The sequence below is a fragment of the Pempheris klunzingeri genome, chromosome 1, assembly GCF_042242105.1.
Source record: "Pempheris klunzingeri isolate RE-2024b chromosome 1, fPemKlu1.hap1, whole genome shotgun sequence".
Taxonomy (NCBI): domain Eukaryota; kingdom Metazoa; phylum Chordata; class Actinopteri; order Acropomatiformes; family Pempheridae; genus Pempheris; species Pempheris klunzingeri.
Window position 1 is genome coordinate 21,254,636 of NC_092012.1, and position 21,208 is coordinate 21,275,843.

General features: G+C 43.3%; 1 protein-coding gene across 2 annotated transcripts; it reads left to right on the plus strand.

Annotated features, from left to right (window-relative positions):
* Positions 1-899: 899 nt before the first annotated feature.
* On the plus strand, positions 900-19,850 carry esrp2 (epithelial splicing regulatory protein 2). Of its 2 annotated transcripts, none has more exons than XM_070832466.1 (17): positions 900-1,009; positions 1,179-1,331; positions 1,798-1,926; positions 7,714-7,827; positions 8,037-8,151; positions 8,290-8,385; positions 8,894-8,948; positions 9,407-9,517; positions 10,438-10,570; positions 10,887-10,929; positions 12,595-12,896; positions 13,849-14,082; positions 14,417-14,615; positions 16,735-16,939; positions 17,064-17,262; positions 18,352-18,452; positions 19,719-19,850. In XM_070832466.1, the coding sequence occupies exons 2-16, from the start codon at positions 1,200-1,202 to the stop codon at positions 18,436-18,438; spliced, it is 2,154 nt and encodes a 717-aa protein (XP_070688567.1). In that variant the 5' UTR covers positions 900-1,009; positions 1,179-1,199; the 3' UTR covers positions 18,439-18,452; positions 19,719-19,850. The 2 variants fall into 2 exon arrangements, with proteins under 2 accessions (XP_070688567.1, XP_070688575.1); XM_070832474.1 differs by having other exon boundaries at positions 9,410-9,517.
* Positions 19,851-21,208: the final 1,358 nt, after the last annotated feature.

Sequence of the window (21,208 nt, forward strand, 5' to 3'; positions counted from 1 at the left end):
TCACAAATTGAAAACATGTAAGAAACAATAAATTTTCCATTACAAGCAGGCTGGTTGCAGCACTCTTTATTTATCCTCTCTGTATCTGTATCGTCATTTCTGTCTGTCTGTTTCTCCATCTTCTCGCCCTCCCTCCTTTCATTCCTGCATTCCCTTCTACCTTACCATAACCAAACCCGTAGAAACGTTTACATGTAAATGAGGGGGAATCTTCATTAGGATGGTGCTGTAGCAATCATCCAAAGTGTACAACTTAAAAGCATTTAGTGGATATCGGTCTTATGTAGTGCAGGTGTGTAGCTCTGCATCTGCATACCGTCAGTGAAAACTTAAACTCCTAACTGAGATAGGAACATTTAATTTGAGGGCTAAAACATGTATTCCAGGACAATGGAAGCACATAGCACATGTTCTCTGGGGTTAGGGGCTGCGATCTATCAAATAGTAACAGACAAAAAGGTGGGATAGGAGGTATGCAACAACAGGACACACACATGCTACATCTACACCTCCATGTTGTCTAAACTCTTTCTAGAAAAAGATTTATTCAACTCTCGGTTACATTTTTGGAAATGAGTGGAACGAAGTACAGGTTCAGGTCCACTATCTAAACATTCATCTGCTACCCTGTGTCTGCCGGGTGTTCTGTGTTCAGCAGACCACCCCACACTATCATTGTGAAACACCACTCGGCTTTATGCCTCATGGAAGTTTAACAGTCCATTTAGCCGCACTACTTCCTGATTCAACAGGTCTGACCAATGAGATTGCAGCTCTCACTTCAGCATCCCGCCCTCACCTTTCCAAACCAGCCAATAGACGACGCGTCTGTAACTCCCCTCGCGCAAAGGGCCGAGCCACACAGGTAACTCAGAAAAAATAGAAAGGAGAGGCGGAAAAAAAACTCCAGGGCTTGTTATGGAGTTCGTGTGAAAGAAACACGGATTCCTGCCGTCTTTACCAGTTAAACCAGTATCTCTGGATAGAACACACTCAAGTACTCCAACAGGTAGAGTGTCTGACCGCAAACTCTTTCGTGGCTCCTCTGAAAATAATCTCCCCTTTTCTCTCTCCGTTTACCTCAATTGAGTTTCCAGCCCTTTTGTTCGCTCTTCTTATCACTTGGAAAAAGGTGAACCCTCGTGTTATTTTTATTTTAATCTTTGCTTTAATTGTAGTTTTTACCCTTGTGGTCCCTGATGGCTTCGCACAGTGATACTCTGGTGGTGTTCTTTGGGGCAACAGCTGGTGCAAATGGGGGTAAACTGGGTTCGGATGAGAGGGAAATAATTCTCTTGGTGTGGCAAATTGTGGATCTACATGAGAAAAAGGTACGGACCTTTGTGACCCGTTCGTTCGTAGTTCGGTTTCTAATGTAGTCAGAGTGTGTAGCTGTAGTGGAACAGTGTGTTAGACATTTAAATCAACATGGTGTGTTCCCCCGGAGCCCTCGGTAGCCTGCTTGGCTCATGCTAGCTAACGCTACATCAGTGCCCTGTGTGATTAGCTCCCCTCTCACAGGTGTGCGACCAAAAGAGACCAAGCAGGTGAGGAGCGGAGTGTTAAGCTCATGGAGGAAACACACCTTGTTGGTTTGGCATGTCAGCTTCTCGATGTAAACAACGCTTCATTGACAATTAAGTGCTTTTTGCGACTCCAATTGTCAATAGTTAGACTTTTTTTTTAGGAGTCAGTGTCCTGAATGTGGGTGTTGTAGCTTATGATTTGCCATAAATTAGCCTTTTTTTCCCCCCTCACGCTTTATTCTGCGCCATGAAACGCTAAATCCCTTCGCAGGTTGGTAAGCTTCAGAGATGTCTTGTGAAGCCAGACACTTTGGAGCTGACAGAGGAGTGCAAAGAGGAGACTGGGCTGACTGTGGATGATGTCCTCAAAGCTGAACCCCTGGACAAAGTCCTGCAACAGGTGAGTTACTTTCAATCGTTTCCCATCTAAAACAGGCCTTTGAGTTCTCGTGCTCACTATGAAAACCACAGCACCAGCTCTTAACACCTTTGTCAGATGCAACATTACAAGAAATTCAGGAGCTAATTAAATCAAAACCGCTTCCCTCTGACAGTTTTTGCCCTCAGCGAGATGAGACGCGACAAGCCTGACTCCGTAGTGAGCTGTAAATTAACTTAAGGGGTGTCAAATTTCCCCCATGACCTTTTAAGAAAAACGGTCCCCCGCCCGGTTGAGATGTGCCATTGGTTTGGCCCTGACAGTTAAACTCTGCTGACAGTCGGGAGAAGCTGGGAGGCGAGGATAGGCACAGCCTGAGGCCTGGAGATAAGGAGGAGTCACAGGTCTGGTCTTGTCTCAGCCTGATGCACGCTGCAGACATCTGGAAGGTGGAATGTTTACCTGGGACCACGCCTCTGTTTTAGGCTGCAGGACAGACGGGAGGGGAGGCTTTCAGGTCTTGGGCTTCATCCTCAGTGGCACTTCTTTATGGCCAAGATTTGCTCTCCAGTTCCATCCTGTCAGGAGGTGTGTTTTTGACACAGTGCCTATGTTGCCAAATATGTTTCTCAGCCACCCTCGCAAGAGTGTTTGCTTGCACTGGATACCTGGATACACCCTTCCAACTCCTCCAAGTATTTCATAGTTTAATACCCACTCATTGCCGTGCTGGAACAGTGTGTTGGGGTTGGTGCAGCTGTGTGTTTATCAACCAGGTTTGTTGGGGTAATGGATTGAAAATGAGGTTTCCTTAAAATTCTCTTTGGGGCATTATAGCAATGATGATGCTGAGGTTTTGACAGTCTATCCACAGCCCAAGACAGCTAAAAGTTCATGGGAGTTTGGTCTAAATGGTGAATTCCCCTTTGTCTCGCACAGACCTGTTAAGACTTCAGCTCCATTCTAGGTTAGTTTGTGTGCTGAGCCTTCAAATATTAACCCAAGCAATCAGTTTGTTCTTTTCATACCTTTGTCTCACCCGTTGCTTTCTCTCACCATTGGTCATTTGTAGATTACTTTGGTCCTTTTTGATACAGGGAAGAAAAGGAAATGGGCACTTTTCCAGATAGAGTGAGTGTTTGGATAGAGTTGCAGTTTGGCTCACAGTTTTTCCTTACGTTGGGAAGCCCATTTCAGCTTATTCAGTGATAGTGGGGAAAAGAGCAGCTGCCTCTTATTGGTGGGCCCTGCGTATGTGGTTAGACCCTCCCAAGGGCACCTGTCTGTTTTCTTTGAAAGATTTCATCAAGCTAGAGAAGGCTAAGCAGGGCTGTTTTCCACTCGGCGTCCGTATTTTTTTGCCAGCTAAACTGCATAACTTTGTGATTGTGAACACGTAATATTTAATTTCATGAGCTTCTCTTGCACATTGCACTTGGATCTGTGAATGCTTTGTATTTTGTACATGTGCATGCCGTCTGTGCCATAATGTCCCCATCAGTAAGTCAAGTAGAACTTCATTTACATTGTTCACTACATGCCAGTACTGGTATGTTTTGCTTAATGCTTTTCCCTTGCACACTAACTGCTGTACAATAAAATTTGACATGTGCACCCACACGCTGCTGGAGGATGATTTAGCTGCAGTCAGGCTGCTTGTCCAGGCTTGGCTTCAGTGTGGGACAGTGACAGCATGCCGCAGCCTGCAGGGAGCTGCATGTGATGTGAGACCTCACACACCTTGTTGTTGTTATTGTGGAACTGAAACGTTGCATCCTCTTATACTCACTATATCATTATTTTGGAATCATTTTCTAAACTGCGCCAGAAATGCTGACTACTGGGTTCTACATGACGTTATATTATTGGTATGTGGTGCCTTCTCACAAAGGCAGCCATGTTGTGACAGTTAAATCATTTGCATCTCAGTGATTCACACTCCTTGGTGTGTGAATAACAGACTGCATGAATATGACACACAAACATCTGATTTGTAAGAACCCAAACCTGTGGTGGTGATGATTACGATGATGCCCATTGTTAAAGCGCTGGTAACCTCTTGTTTAACACAGGAAACCTTTTATTTTATTTCAGTTTTAGACATGTACAGTAGATTCCAGTTTGGGTGTACAGCTATTAATGGACTTTCGTCTCACTCCACTGTTGATGATTTTCTTCTTGTGTTGTACATGCAAACAATGTGAAGACCTTGGGTTAGGAGAACGTATGGTAATTTATATCTGTGTTCATCTCACCTGTTAGAAATGATCAGTGAGAATACAAGCATTGTCCAACTCCCGCGTGTCAGGAGGCATGCCAACGTGTTGTGGTGGCAGTGTGTGTTTAGCTTTAGGTGCCTTAAACATCTACCACAGGGACTGCTCCTGACACTCCCTGCTGCCCTTATCAGAGGTTGTTTCCTTACCTCACCTCTGCATACAAACAGTCCTGCTACACTGGAGAGCAAACTCTGATAGGACCATGTTCAAAGGCCACTTCCTCCCCCTCAGCTATGGAAATGCCTTTCATAGGGCACAGTGAGACATAGAAATGTGTCCATTGTATGTTGGAGTGGATTTTTATTTGGAATTGAACAAAAATAAATTCTTTTTTTCACCAGACAGTAAGAGTGCATTATCAAATAGAAAGTGTGACATGGGTTATCACATCACAATTGGTAATGGCTGACAGTTTTTGCCAGCAAAGTATGATAATGATGATTTTATCATTAGAATAAAACCATTGTGTTTGTGCATTATTTAATTACTTATGTTTATTGGCAGGTACTTTGACAAGAAGTTGCAAAAATGACTTAACTTAATTGGCCAATAATTGGTAGTTGTGTTGTATTTCACATGGTGCACATTAGTCTTTTCATGCTAAAGAACTGCATCTACTACAATGCTACTTGTTGAGAATGAAATGTATCTGATTTAAGGAAGACATGCTCTGACCATTCTTCTGTGGTCTGTTCCTGAATTTTGCTCAGCGGCCTCTTGTCACCACCAATCTGTTGTTAGTGCGAGATTTGTCTTCTGTTCAGCTTGTTTGCTCAATTTAAAGTGACACAGTGGAGAAAGGGAGAGGGTGTGTCGCTACATCTTCTAAAACATTTGCTTTTCTCTCAGTAATCCGGCTTTAGTAATTGGCCAAGGTGGGGCTGCATGCATGCACAGCTATGAGCAAACATTAGTCCTGTTTTTTTGTCACCAAATGTTCGTCCTGTTATCACTGTAAACATTAGTGTGCAGTATGGCTGTGCTTAAATTGTGCAGCTAAATTAATCTACAGCATTTTGGAGTACCATAGTTTTAAATTTTTGTCTCTACTGCACAATGAAAACTTCAGATATTAAGTTGGATTAATGAGGAAAAAAAGATATTGTAAGCTTTCTGACATGCAACTCAGTGAAAAAATTCAAATACAGTAAAGACTGTACAGGTACTGTACATACACAATATATGCATGTTCAACAAAAGAGGTCTTGACTAATTCATTGAGGGTGGGAATTCAAAGTCATGGACTTTAAATTTCGCAATCGTCCTGTTTACTACTTCTTCCCTACTTACTTGACAATTACAGCTCCGTCAGTGTCTATCGTTCTGAAGGGAAGGTAAAGTCAGTTATGTTGAGATGTCCAAATAGTTGCTAAAAATGTTTATCATACTCTGAACTATTTCTAACTATGTTCAAAGGTGGTTTTAATGGTTTTCATATTTTTCATTCAAGCAGCTAAAATAGATCTTTCCTCTGTGTACATTGTTTTACAAATAATTTCTTGGATCCATCTTTTAATCAAGAATAACATTTAGTGACAGAGTTGAGCATGTGGTGCAGCTTTTTACCAAAATGTACCTGTTCAATGATTGTCGCACACAGTTAATCATAACCTCACATTGAGAAGTAATTGAAGGTTTGGATTAAAATACCAGTTGTATTCAAGTATCCTGTTGTTCATCTGTGGCAGCCGTGTGAACTAATGACCCCTTCATCAGATCCAGGTAGCACGCCAACATGGCTATTCATTTATTCAACAGCTCTTTTTTTCTCTAGCCTTGAATGTGTATTATGGTAGATGTGATTCTTGCTGCAAAGAACATTTGTATTTAATTTTCAAGCAACATGCCTCACATGTTTGAGTCTCTCTAACACACAAGCCATCTGCGTCTCTTGATATACTCAGTTGCTCAAAGTAAAACAGTTATATGCAAGAACTGTGTGGTTGTTGTTTTCCTTCTCAACAGAGCCATGGTAACATTTTTGGAACCTGTGCAGGGCCTTGAGTTTGCAAATAGCTTGAAGTGCAGCTCCTGTTTTCACATGACCTTGACCTGGAAAGTTGCAATGTAACGTTAAGACTGTAAGGTGGAAAGAGACTGAGGGGCTTAGTTAAAGTAATAATAATGACATTTAACATTTTATACTATAGGTTTAGGTTAGGTATCATGGGCCCACTGCAAATACCCAAACTGTTTTTCCTCAAATCCATAATTCTTTCAGGTTTCTGTCCAACCACCTCAAAACCCCCTTAATCTAACCTGAAGCGTTTGTCAGCAGCTGGTTGGCGTTGTCAAATAGCCCTGCATTTCTCTCTGACTGTTCCAAAGCATGCCTCAACACGCTCCTCTAATACTCCCTCACCATCTAAAGATCTGTCATACATAGCCAGTGGCCATGTGAAACCAGTCAGTCACTGGATTTCAGGTGTTCCCAGACAGTCTAACTTTGCACTTAGCTACAGAGATGACTTTGAGGGACCATGGAAAAGGAAGGCTAAAACCAACAATACCACTTTCTGAAGAGGCCAGTGACATGACCCAAAGGTAGTCTCCATCTTGCATGGAAACACTGAGCAGCACGTGAATACAAGTGGTATTCAAGCAAGTATTGACTTCAGAAAGGTTTTGGGAAAAAAAAAATAAATTCAATAAAAAAAAAATATATATATATATATATAAAATCTCTTTTTTTTTTTTCAACTTCATAAGATAATAGTTTTTGGAGGCTTTGTTGCTGTGAGTGGTCAAAATTGCTTAACACAACATTCAACCTGTGAAAAAACCATTTAAACATGGCTGTCCTTTGAGATGAATCATCATGTATAATGTTCTTAGAAATGCAGTCATTGCCTCAGTGTATGTTAATCTTGAAGTGATGATCTCTGACAGTTAAATGCCACCGACAACAGGTTGACACAACACGAGGAATGGGGCTCATTGAATCAGGTAGTCATAAATAAACATGTACATATGTGGGAGTTGCTGGTATTTAGGGTTAGGTGTTGTAGCCCTCGGAGTCAAACAGGTTGGACTTGTATGGGTTGTGTGTTTTTTTTCTTAGGGGCTGTGACTGTTGGTAGCACTAAGAGAAAACTGTGATCCTGGTGATTAGTGGTGTGATCATTCCTCCCTTTTGCCTGCTCCCTCCCTTGCTAGGCAAACACTGAAACCTGTTAGACGAGCGTCATTCTTCATGAGAAACAAACACAAATGTCAAATGCAAAACCACATGCACTTCTCTGCCTTTAGAACACTAATTCTCACTTCAACATGTTGGATGGTGTTTGCACAACAGATACATGAGCCATGACCTGTTTATTATGAAGGCACTAAATGTTTTAATGTTTCAAATCCGTGTGTGCAAATTGATTCAAAATAAATCGCCTCCTTGTTTGGCTGTGTCTGTCTAAAAATACTTTATTTGATATTTTAGGCATGCTCAGATCTGCTCTGACAGTCCCACTCTCCTGTGATGGGTACAGACTCTGAAATATTCTTCGAATAAAAGTAACTTTTTTTCATTCTGCAGTTTCAGCAGTCGGTGTCAACAGAACTGAAATGCCTTGGCAGAAGCTCTTACACACTTTGTGTAGACAGTCCACTGGTCATCCGACAGGCCATCCACCCTGAAGCTTCCCAAAAGGTAATATTCCCCACTGTTGTGTCTCAAGACTGCAGACACATACTGTTGGAGTTTAATGTGAGTAGCTTCATACAGGCCAGTGACCTGTATACATTTCTTTTGTGTCCCTGGTCATAACTTACACACGACGATGTCAGCACCGTGTAGCTTCCTGTTGTATCCAATATCCATATCAGATTGCCAAACTTCTTTTGTCTCTTCCTCTTCAGAATCTGGTCCTTCCAGAATGTTTCTTTTCATTTGTGGATGTGAGGAAGGAGTTTAGGAAATGCTGCCCAAACGCTGGCCCTGTGGAGAAGCTCACGCTAGCCTCCATGCTGGAATGTATCCTTTTCTCGCTTGTGCTCTAAACTAGCTTTTGTAGTCTTATTGATATGGTGTTAAATACTCCTTTTGACTGTATATTTCAGGGACGATACAAGGAACACATAAACTGGTCAGTGTCCTTAACTGTGTGTACAGATGTGGGTCTTCCTGCTGTGTCAGAGCAGGTGATGGGGGTGAGGGAGGTGAGGAGCATGGTGCAACTGACACTCCGCGTCCTGGCTGAGCCCTATAGTAAGAAACCACCAGACTTTTTACTTAAATGATCTGACTTTGAGTTAGATGCTGAGTGCCCATCAGCTCCTACAGCGCTGTTAGAAGCTGATTGTAAATTGTGAACTACCTGTGCAGAGAAAGCAGAAAAATGCCAGGCCCTTATGAAGACCAAGTGGCATGCACTGTTTGCAAGCTGTTATGTGTTAACCTACTTTGACTACCTGATGGACTGGGTTTACATAAGCAACACTGTGACGAAGTTTGCTTTGTATTAGAACCTGTCTTGCTTGTTTTCCAATTGAAAACTGGAACAAAGCTAAAATGTTAATCAGAAGTTGTGGTGGTTTGCTGATGATTGAAAAATGGATGGATGTACGTTGTCTCCAGATATGTTGCAAACTTTGATCTGATGTCATCCATCTTGACTGCAGTAGCCTCAGCCAGGCATGTCTTTGGTGATAAATAACAAGATTGTTTAAAATGCGTAGAAAAAAAGACCCAATCCAATTTTCTTTTCCGTTTTTAGATCACAAGTTCACGTGTGTTGAGACGGTGAAGTACAAGTTTGACTCTGGCACATGGTATGTATGAACCTTTCAATAGATGTACATTGTCACTGCCACACCTGTTGGCCAGCAGTGTGGTCCCCCCCCCCCCCCCCCCCCCCCCCCCCCAGCCATATTCAGACCTCAGGCCCTGAGCATTGATTACAGCAACAAGGAAACCACAAGTGTGTTATTAAAGCTGTCCAACTTTGCCATCAAGTGCTTACCTAGCTATCTAGTAGCAGAACACCAAATCCTGCTGCTCTCAGACAGTCAAAAGCCTATTACCTTGACAACCCCCTGACATTTAATCTTGGGACTGTTTTACTGTGTTAAGCACTTACTGTGAGTAGCCTCACAGTGAGTAGTTCAAAATTTAAGAGCGATGGTGTTGGTATTTTTTCTAAAAACTACAGTCAAACAATCTGTTCTAATTATTCATTCATTTAAAATGAGTCAGAATCTTCTTCATGTTTTTCCCCCTGTCTCTTCAGCAGTAAGACAGAGCCAGTGGACAGCGAGACAGTGATCAGAGCGCGCGGGCTTCCTTGGCAGTCTTCAGACCAAGACATTGCTCGCTTCTTTAAAGGCCTCAGTATTGCCAAGTAGGTCGGACTTGATGGGCCAACAGCCCCTTTACTTCACTGAACTTAATTTAAACTTCTGCTGCAGCATGTTAGTCAGGATGCAGATTTGAGGCTTTTTTTTCCCCTCTTTTTAAACGGCTCAAATGTCCAATGTTTGTAGAATATAAATCTTAATAATGTCCAGTGTAATTTTCCAAGAGAAGTGTTAAAAATAAAATGGGTTTATACCATTTCAACTTGACTCTGATCTTAGTCAAATATCCTCATAAAAGGGCTTAAACATGCAGTGTGGAACCTTAGTCACCCGCTTCTGGCAGTGACTAGGTCAAAAAGGCATGCTTGAACTATGCCACTTTTATGATTTGATTTCTGTATTTATTTATTCTCTTTCTTTTTATCTGTTTATATTGTGTTTACATCAGGTTTTTTTTTTTAATCCGCCCACACTCCTAGTTGTCGTAGCCTACTCCATCACTACGATGGCTCCCCTCCATTAGCTCTGGCAAAACAATCACTGCAGGTTGACACAAGTGCATCACTACTGGTGCATTTAATATGTAGCTGGAGCTTATTTAGCTTAGCTTAGCATAAAGATTGGAAACTCTGCCCACAGATGGCAAAATCTGCCTACCAACACTGCCCAATAATTAACATGTTACATCTCACTTGTTTATAGCATTTGTGCTAAACTAACAACTTTGGCTGCAGCTACATATTTACCATAAAAGTGCAAGAGCGGTATCTTCCTTTACTCAAGGAAGTGAATGAACATATTCTCCAAATTGTTGTACTATTCCTTTAACTGACCTCACAAGACCATTAGATATTCCTTTGAATCCAGTTCTGATAACTATCCTGTAAAGTAGCAGCTGCAGAAGTTTATTCCTGACTGGTTCCACATGACTAACTGTGTTCATACTCGTACACCTGTGTTTCAGGGGTGGCGTGGCCCTGTGTCTAAACGCCCAGGGCAGGAGAAATGGCGAGGCCTTAGTTCGGTTCATCAACTCAGAGCACAGGGACCTGGCCCTGGAGCGCCACAAGCACCACATGGGCAGCCGCTACATCGAGGTTAGACTCAGCACTTAATCCTTGTTCAATCTGCCATTTTATTGTGTGTGTTTTACAATATGCTTAGATGAACCCCCTAGGTATTCAGTGTGAGTCTGTAAAATGTCTTCTGAACTAAATTATAACAAAATTAGACATATTACAAATTCCCTCAAGCTCAATATCACTTAAAAACCCCATTGCCTTTTTTCACTGCTGTCCTTGTTTTTTATTGAAGTGGAGTTTGTCAGTTTTGACGTTTGAGGGGAGATTTGTCACATTTGTTTGTTTGTTTAATTGTTGTTTATAGCTTAAACCAGTTTTCCTCTTGTCTTAGGTCTACAAGGCCACAGGAGAGGAATTCCTCAAGATTGCTGGAGGTCAGATTTCATCAGTTTTTTTTCTCCTCTCCTCTCTTCTCACCATGTTTGTATGAAGACTTATGTTGAAAGGCTTTCTGTTAGTGTGAGGTAGACTCCTATTTCATGGCTTTCCCGCATCTTTGAAGAAAAACAAGACCTTTCCACATCTGTAAAAGAGCAGCTCTTTAGTGACCGTAAAAGAAGGGATCTCATTTGCGCTCTGGCTCTCTCTCCAATTACCCGTGTCTTTGCCTCATCCCAGTGACTCCCCAGGAGCTTATCTTAGACTAATGAAAGACGCTTTGTGAGGAGCATCCCCCACTGCCCCCCATCACTTCCTCACCTCCTCATCCCCAGCCCAACCCCTCAGAGGCCAGTTGGAGAGAAATTTCACTCTCGGCTAACAGCAGCTCACCTGTTCAGTTCAGCCTTGAACTCCACTCCCCTGGGGGAGAGAGGGCTGATGGCCGGTGAAAGGACTTGCTCAGTGCTGGTACAAAGGGGGTGTGAAAAGACAAAGCCAGGGCCTGGGGCGTCTGGACCATAGAGCGGCAGCCAGCTGAAACACAGGACAGAGATAGCTGACAAAGAAACACAGTCACTTGGAGCAGATAACTTACAGTGGCTGCCAGTCTGTTTGTGGACTTTACTCAGGGTTAAGATCTGTACAGACTGACAGCACATTGGACTTTAGGCAAATAGTTCAAGCTGACAAGACACAGCTGCATTATCAATAGAAATGAAAGCAGTTCACAGTGAACATGTAAATGAATGTGTGGGCTAATGGTGCTATGTGCAAACTTTCTGTTCATGCATGTAAAAACAAGGGGGACTGGCACAGTTGCCTGGCCCGTAACAAACCGCAAACCAAATGTAGGTGAATGTGTGATTAGCGAATAAAGCTGGGGGGGGGGGTAAAGAAATCTGACATATGCTCGCATTAGTGGGCAAAGCCAGTGGTTTTTAGTTTTAGTTTGCAACCAGATTTGTAAAATTGTTTGTTACTTTGCTGCCTAGCACTGTTTTCTAGGGATGTCAGATATGCCATACCATCTCCAAATGGTTCATAACATTTAAGAATATGTTACTAGAAAAAAAAACCTAACAATGACTCGAATACATAATTGAAAATATTTTTGGTATAGACATTGGAGTTTGTTGAGTTGTTAGACCCCCTGGGAACACATGCTGACATGCTGTAGTTGTCTTGGGGAAAGAAGTGAGGCTGGTAGGGTTTGGAGATATGACAATACATCTCCCATGGGAAGACTGAAATGTGCCAACTGAAATATTTGCTTGCTTTTTTATACCATTGTGTATCTCCTGTCAATATCTCAAGGTGTATTAGGCACTGCAAATACAGTACTGCAAATCAATTAGAATGATTCCTTCATTGCAAACCTTGATTTCTATGATTGTTAGAGGGTCAATGTGATGAAACAGCTTAATCTGTGAGGTATTTATCTGCTGTATTAGCCAACGCAGGTATTCTTCTATCGATGCCGCAGTATAAAATAAACTAGATCCTGATGGATCATTTAAGCCACATCGTCCATCCCTAGTTGGTGGTTTGTTCCCTCGAACAGCTACATGAAAAATGTAAACCTTGAAACAAAATGATGAATGTCACTTGAATGTTGCCATGGTGGGAGGTGTTTAATCATTGCTGTGCTCTTACACCAGGCACATCTAACGAGGTGGCCCAGTTCCTGTCCAAAGAGAACCAGGTGATTATTCGCATGCGGGGGTTGCCGTTCACTGCCACACCGCAGGAAGTGCTGTCCTTCCTTGGTCCGGAGAGCCCAGTTACAGATGGTTCTGAGGGGCTGCTCTTTGTCAAGTACCCTGACGGACGGCCCACTGGCGACGCCTTTGTGCTCTTCTCATGTGAAGAGTACGCACAGAATGCCCTGAAGAAGCATAAGCAGATCCTGGGGAAGCGCTACATTGAGCTGTTTCGGAGTACTGCGGCTGAGGTGCAGCAGGTAAGTTTTTATAGTTGTATGAACTGGAGAAATCTTTGAGTTATAATTTTTGTCATGACATGCAAAAAAATCATCCTGTCACATTCTTAAGACCACTGCTGAGAAATGTGCTGACATGCAGCATCAAAGGATTTAAAATGGATGCAAGAAATGAAGAGGCCACTGGTGTGTATGCAACAGGATGTCGTCATATAAAAGCATTTAAGCTCCTCTGCACTTCATGTACATAGCTTTGTGTTGTGTAACATTTCAAAATAACATTTTGGTAATATGAAGAGAGGGGTCTTTAGATGGTATTTTAGATGCAAACATGAAACACTATTTGATTAACAAAAATCAAATGTGGACAATCCATGCACTGCATTTTCTTCCAGATAAGGCTCTTGAGAAAGCCTTTTAGTTATCGATAAATAATCAAAGTTCCCCTTAAACTGTAAAAGGACTGTGGTCCACAACAGCTGCTTCCCCTGTCAGAGGCTTTCTAAGAAACTGATGTCATGACAACGCAGAGAAGTGAGCAAACATGCTGTTGAAAGTGTGTGACTTACCAAGACATCCCATAAATCACATTACCATGGAGTCGACACAACTGAAAATAATATTTATATTATTGCACAATGTGTATGTATATTGTTTTTTTTTGCTGTGAACTTTGTCTTTCAGCTTGTTCCTGCTGGCTGTGAACTGTTATTAACAAATGGACCACACTTGATTCAACCTTTTTTATCTTTTCAAGTTTGTTTTTGTTAAACTTTGTTGTGTGTCCATTTGTCTCTTTCACATCCACAAAATGTCCATGATTGCAGTCAGGCCTCCTGAGTTCCTCTGGAGAATTGTGGGAAATTTGTCGTCCTTGTCTCGGGACACTTAATCAAAGGAGACTTCAGGCAGTTGGAGAAAATGAATAGTGATGTCTTTTGATTCATCATCGTTCCTCTTTTGTGTTTGCCAGGTCCTGAACCGCTACATGTCCACGCCTCTGATCTCTACACTACCCCCGGCACCCATCATGCCTGTCCCAGTCCTCGCCACGCCTCCCTACCTTCCAGCAGCCAGCAGCACCCGCGACTGTGTCCGCCTGCGTGGCCTGCCCTACACTGCCGGCATTGAGGATATCCTCGAGTTCATGGGAGATCACACCGTTGACATCAAACCCCACGGAGTCCATATGGTCCTCAACCAACAGGTCAGACTGGTGGGGACTGAGGCACAGCTGCCAAACCGCTAGATGTCATCACCATAGGCCCTCTGTCAAGTATCTCTTTATCAGAAGGAGCTTTAGGAAAAGAAAACCTTCCACGACAAAACAAAAATAAAACGTATTGATATTGTCCAAATACAGTACAAGTTTTAACAGATTTTGGTCAAATTTAACTTGATCCCCCAGCCCCATCCTTCTCTAAATACTAGCCAAATCCATCATATAATGTTTGATGTAAAATGCTATAACTGTTCCTGCTGTATTCTCATGCTCACTCTCATCTCATGACTTATTGTGTCTGCTTCTCTCCCCTCTGCAGGGTCGGCCCTCCGGTGATGCGTTTATCCAAATGAAGTCACCTGACAAGGCGTTTATGGTGGCCCAGAAGTGCCATAAAAAGACCATGAAGGACCGGTATGTGGAGGTGTTCCAGTGCTCCACAGAGGAGATGAGCATCGTGCTGATGGGGGGAACCCTGAACCGCAGTGGCCTCTCCCCTCCACCCTGCAAGCTTCCCTGTAAGTGAACTCCACCAGACAGGTCACCCAGCCTCCAGCTCAGCCTGTTGCTCGCTGTGCAACGTAGAAATCCTACCTGAATGAGTAGGCTGAAATACTGGATTCAGTTTTGGAATCAAGCAAACCTATTTCTCTAATTTAATTTCCTAGAAACATCACAATATTTGAATGTTTCAGTGCAGCAAAGCCTGTTGGTATGTATTTAGTAAAACACATACTCTCATCTCTGCCTTCCTCTGAGACAGTGATGCCAGCTTAGACCGGACTGAATGCAACTCGAACCATGTACTTTGCTCTGTAATGGCTCATTGCTGCTGGAGATTAGATTAGATTGGGATTGGCAGCCACTGGAGAGCACCTTTTAATTTGTGTTTCTATGTGTGTTTTTCTCCGTAATGACAATTCATTAACAGACCCTTCTGAAATATATTAAATGGGCTCCTGAGAGTGTTTTTGAGGGTTTATGTTCCCTAGAAAAAGACTTATGGTGATTGCTTTTTACATATTGCTTGACCCCAACTAACCTGGAAACCTCTCGGCCTCCACAAGGTCAGCAGCATGTGTCACTGTGTTGCCACTGCGGTAGACCACAGCTGCCCACAGCCTCGCACGGATAGTGGCTGTTTGTATGTAAATACGACCATACTGTTATTAGTGTGTGTGTAAGTATGACATCCTGAAGGACACACTAAGCATTTGAAATAAAATGTCTACCTACAGAAGGTGGCTTTGTGCGGCTTTCTTGTCAGTTGTGATGTTTAAAGGAAAAATCAGTTTTTATTCATTTTTGGATTTTTATTTTTATACGTCATTGACAGAATCTAATTTTGCACTGCTTGTTAATAACTATACAGTAAGTGTTTTGGGTTACATTTGGGATTTGTTTAACACCTGTCTGACTGCTTGTTTTCCCTCGTGTACAGATGGCTCGCAATGTCACTGTGTCCCCAAATCATCATACTGTCATCATAATGATGGCCAAAACTATAACAAGACACTGGCTGTTTAATTAATAATTAATGCTACGATTGCTATTAATGATTGTTTTTAATCATTTAATCTGCTCATTATATTTTAATTCATTGATAAAAATCCATCTCTGAAGTGCTAGAAAATGGTGATAGATGTCCTAGGTGAACATTATTTTGTTTAACTGTTAATCTAAACCCCAGTTTACAATGATATTCTGTAGACTGACAATTAGAATGGACAATTTCATTGGCATGGTAATTATCTATTGCAAGCTTAAACTGGTTTTGTTTGTCGAGGTTTCATGCAGTTTTAACAGTTTAGAACTGACCAGCTAAAAGCAGCATTATGCAGGTTTAGCTTTTAGAATAACTGCTTCAAATCATTTTGATGGCACACAGACTTGAAATAAGGCGACTGGCTCCTATGTCATTTCCCCTCCCCACCCTGCTAATCTAACTTGGGTAGAGCGGGTATGAATTACAGATCGAACTGCTGAGAGTGCAGATTTTTTCTGTTTTCTCTTGCTCTCCAGCCTGTCAAGGTGTGTTTCCCTCTGTATATTTTTGCTCTCATCATAGTAGTGCAGCACACGTCGCCACTCACACATCAACAGAATTAACCCTTTATCGGGCAAGGCACCGTATTTAGTAATTTAAGTGGGAGTTCAAAATGCCGCCCCTTGCCTCACCATGAGGCAGTAGAACTACGAGATTTCTCCAAGCCAATCAGCAACACTCAGGCTACATGACAGAAAGAAAATCATATATGGTAACTTCATTGACCTTGATTTTCACCATAACATTAATTTTTTTTGAAAAACTCACAAAAGTAAAAAAGTCTTGTAATGACTTTTCTAAGATTTTCAAATGAGTGCCCTATAAAGGGTTAAATGTGCCGGTGTCCTGTAATTCTAAATGTGTCAGCAGAGGGTGCTGTTGCTGCTGCTCATCAGAAGTGTCATAGTTAGGCTGGGAGTCTGAACCCTGAGATCTAATGTGTCCTCAGGGCTCATGGTGACTCATGGTGCTATCATGATTGGGAGTATTTTTTTAACATGGTGCAGCATGTTGTAACCACTCATATTATATGCAGGGCTGTGCATGCACATGTAAATGATCAGACTGTGTGTGTGTGTCTCTTTCTGCAGGTCTGTCTCCTCCCACAGCCTATGCTGCTTTCCCCACACCACCTGCCATTCTCTCTGAGGCTGCCTTGTACCAGCCCCCCCTGCTGGCAGCTCCCAGACCTCCTCAGACCACAGCACATGGCCCTGCTCACACTCTGGCCTACTACCCCCCTCAGCCACACCTGTACATGAATATGAACATGAACTACACAGCTTACTACCCCAGGTTAGTGTATCACCAGCCACGGATTACCATAAAACGTACCACATCTGTCTTTATTTGTACTTGCTTTGTTTCTCTAATTTCTTACCTGTTGTCCCCTCCTTCACCTAACGTACTCCCTCTCCAGCCCCCCAGTGTCTCCTTCCACAGTTGGTTACTTTGCAGCTCCACCAGGAGCAGTGGCAGCAGCAGTGGCAGCCCAACCCCACCACGCTGCAGCCAGCGCCTCTTCGGTGCTGCCTCAGCCCGGCGCCCTGGTCAGGATGCAGGGCCTGCCCTACAACACTGGAGTCAAGGACATTCTCAGCTTCTTCCAGGGATACCAGGTCAGCATGTAGCACTCCAATGAAGACACAGATGTGAAAGTGCATTGCTGTTTGCAAGGATGAGACATGCACTCAAACATGCAAAAGTGTTGTGTGTTATTCTGCATGTAAAGTAATTGTAGCTGTGGGATGGTTTTAAAATGCTCACACACGGATTAAAACTGCACCTTGTGTCCAGAAGGGCCTTTGCAGACAAGCATACATTTTGTTGATTGAACTCTTCCCACAGCCTGCATAGCCTCAGTCTAGAGCTGTTGGACCACTTAGAGAGATTTACCCCTGGTGCTCTCTATTGCAAAATCACACCACAGTAGTGTTTAACTGCACTTATGTTCTCCCCCCTTCTCTGTGCTGCCTGTATTTTTCGCAGCCAGTCCAAAATAGGTGGAGTCCTCTGAAGCAGGTATGAACCCTGACAGGTGTGGCTCCAGACGGTGTGCAAAGTCTGGGAGGGGGGAGGGAGGAGGGAGAGGGGTGGAGTTTAAAGTGGAGGAGTTGTGCTGGTGTAGCACAGAGCTTGGGTCTGCTTTTGGTCCACATGGCAGCACTAGTACAGTCCCTGTACTTTGAAGTAGGTGTGTGTGTATGGGAAAGAGGGAGAGGGAGCATTACTGAAGGGGTAACCAGCATCATATTCACACCAAATATGAACTTCTTTTGAGTTGTGCACGGCAGAACTTAGTGTGTGTGTGTGTGTCTGTGTGTGACTGTGTGTGACTGTGTGTGACTGTGTGTGTCTGTGTGTGACTGTGTGTGTGACTGTGACTCCAGTCCTGACTGTTGGCTGAACTACTGTAACTATATCCCTAATGGAGTGAGAGTGTGTTTTTTTTTTCTGGCTGTTGTCGTGTCGCTCACACTGGCCTTGGGTGAGAAAACAGTTCCCACAACAGTGCCGGTGTCCTTTACCACACAATTCCAACACTTAATCCCACAGTGTGGCTCATATGAAGCCTGTTCAGCGTGTGTGTGTGTTCCTCCTAGAGGGAGAGTGTATATAACTCTTGATATTGTGCGTGTATCTAAAACTGTGCTGTGATGTGTGAGGCCTCCACCCTGACTGTCCGTTCATTATTATGCTGTCTGTAGTACGCCCCTGACGAGTACAGCGGCATGGTTCAGATGAGCGAACAGGCCAGGAGTCTGATTCAGCCCAAAGAATGGCTCTGTCTTTAGGGACTCACCCCAAGGTAAGAAGAGCCTCCAGACCAGAGGCCAGAGAGGGCACTTCCTCCACTTAAATAACATCTGCATGTTGAGGCTGATGGACAGCATGCAGAGTAGGCTGGCAGCAAACTGTCAAGATGGACCTCTTGTAGAGACACTTTAGCACTTTAGCGTAGCTTCTAATTAAGGATAGCATGTCATGTCACACATTATTGTGCTCACTATGGACAATTTGTGAGACACAACATCCCATATTAAAAGCAGATGGCCAGTACAGTACACTAGAGCAGTGTCAGCCTTGCCGCAAAAACAAATCCCAACATATGAACCATTACACACAGTAATGCTCTGACAGTATAATCTGACGAGGAATGTCCAATCTGGCCATCAAGGTTCTGAGCTCCTGACCCGGCATGTCAGCCAGACCAGCCCCATAACCGAAGTCACAGCACTGCACAGAATGTTTGAAATGTGAGGGACATTGGGACGACAAAAAAGAACAATGGAGCAAACAACAGTTGAGTCATATTTCAGCACCAAGATTCTGTGCCCTCATTCATAAATGAGGCTTCTCAGTTTTTCAGCTCAGACTTGTGGCGCTGCTGCCTCCTGCAGATTATGTGCATGTCACATGATTTGCACGAGATGACCACCAGTCTGTACCAAGCTAAAGAAGAAATAATAGGCCACCGAAATCTAATGATCAGATCCAAGTTAAAGTGTTGTAAGGCCATATCATGAAGATGTCTGATCATTTGTACGTTCTGTGAGGTGGAGTCAGATCATCATCCCTAACACGTCCTAGAAATGGTTTCAGCTCGGGGCCTACCTCACTACCTCCACTGTTTCCAGTGAAGGCTCTGAGTGCATTCCCCCACTAACCGCCTCCCTCTCTCCTGCTCCAACATGTGATTCTCTAACATGTAGGCTTCATGGATTTTACTGTCATTGTTGACATGATCAGTGAATTGTTTCATATCTGCATGTCTGAAGGAAAATATTTTGCATCATGCTTGATTTTGATGCATGCAAACTAGCAGATCATAAGTGTGTGTGGTGCCTCGTGGGTTTCAGGTCCTCTGGGAACAGCATGTACTCTGCTTTGGCTCTTTCAGCTCTGCCCTTTTAATCTCTTTTTCGCCACCTAACCGGACCTCTTCGATGAGCCCATCCTCCCCAGGGCGTTGTCCATCCTCGGCTCTGTGGGCTCGCCCTGGTGTTTTCATGGTGTAGCTGCATTCAAACCAGTGACGCTTATTGTCCCATGCACGTTTTGTCTCTTTCTGCAGCTCCAGCCAGACGCCGTTCTCATCTTGTACAACTTCAGTGGCCAGTGCAGCGGCGAGGCCTTAATCACCTTCACCAGTGAGGAGATGGCCCGGCGGGCCGTAGCTGAGCGCTCCAACCACCCTTTCTACGGCCAGCAGGTGCACTTGGTCCTCTGTAACTGACCATTAGCCTTCATCTCTCCTCCCTCAGTCCGACTGCCTGTTGAAGAGGTCGCCTCCCAAATGCATCTCAGTTTTTCCATCAAACTGAACACGTTCCAGTGCCACTCTGAACTGCCAATGCCAATGCCCCTCTCCTATGAGCTACCATTTATCAGCACATATCTGACACTGCTGGCCTAACACTCCTGAAGCCACTGTTGGATTTCGGAGGACATTCACTGGTGAAGCAGCTGAAGTCATTAAAACTTCATGTGGGGCTGCTGACCCTGTGGATCCCCCTACTGTAATAGCTGGCTGTGGAGAAGAGATGGTGTTGAGCCTGTACAAACCATAGCCAAATATGCATGTATAGTTAAATGCTCTACATATGTGTGCCGCCCCCCCCCCCCTAGAAATCTGTACAGACATTCATCCTGGAATGCTTGAGGCCGTACACACCGTAACACTTTTGCTTACAGTCTTTTCTATGTACTTCTAAACTTTCACTCTTAACCACTACAGGACTTGACTTTTCAAAGTGTGTGTGTGTATGCACGATGTTTATTGGTTTGATGGCCTCTAGCAGTGTAGTGGTGCCATTAAAATAGATTAAAAAGCCATTGAGACTGACTTTGATTAATGAAACAAGAGGGAATATCGAACTGTACTTCTCAGCTGGAATCATTTAAAACTATCCAACGACTATCGGCTCAACGTACAGCGTCTAATTTGTGTATTATTTTTTTTTCTGTAAAAAGAACACATTTATGTGCTCAAATCAAAGTGTTAAGTGACGGACCGTTTTTAACGGAGTAGAATGACTAATTTATTCTGTTTTATTAGTTCCAGCTCCTTCCAAACGTGGAGACTTGGTTATTAAATGTAGAAGAACAGAGGTGTACCCTGAAGCCTTTCCTAACGATGGACCTGAGCTACAGTTGTCTTCTGTTTCAGTTAAACGATCAGTCTGTAGCATGCTTTAATTCCTGCTCGTGACCGGAGAACTGTGTAAAAGCTGCATTAGTCTCTCCTGTGACAGGCCTGCTGACAGCAGTCTTAGTTTCTTTCCTCTTTACTGTGCCTACACTACCCAGAGTGCAATACTGGCCCCAAACAAGGCTAGGTCAACCTCTGGTGGCAGAGGAGATATTTTTGTTGCAAGTTTGACTTGTATGAATTTAGCAATGTGTATAAATAAAAATGTAAACAACAATCTGTTTAATTTGGTTTCATTTAAAGAGATGAGATGCAAATAAAACCAATAATTAAAGACGCCCACACCTTCGTGCACGTCGGGTTGGGCGGCGGCTTCATCCTGTTGCCAGACACCGACCCTTCCATGCCAAGCT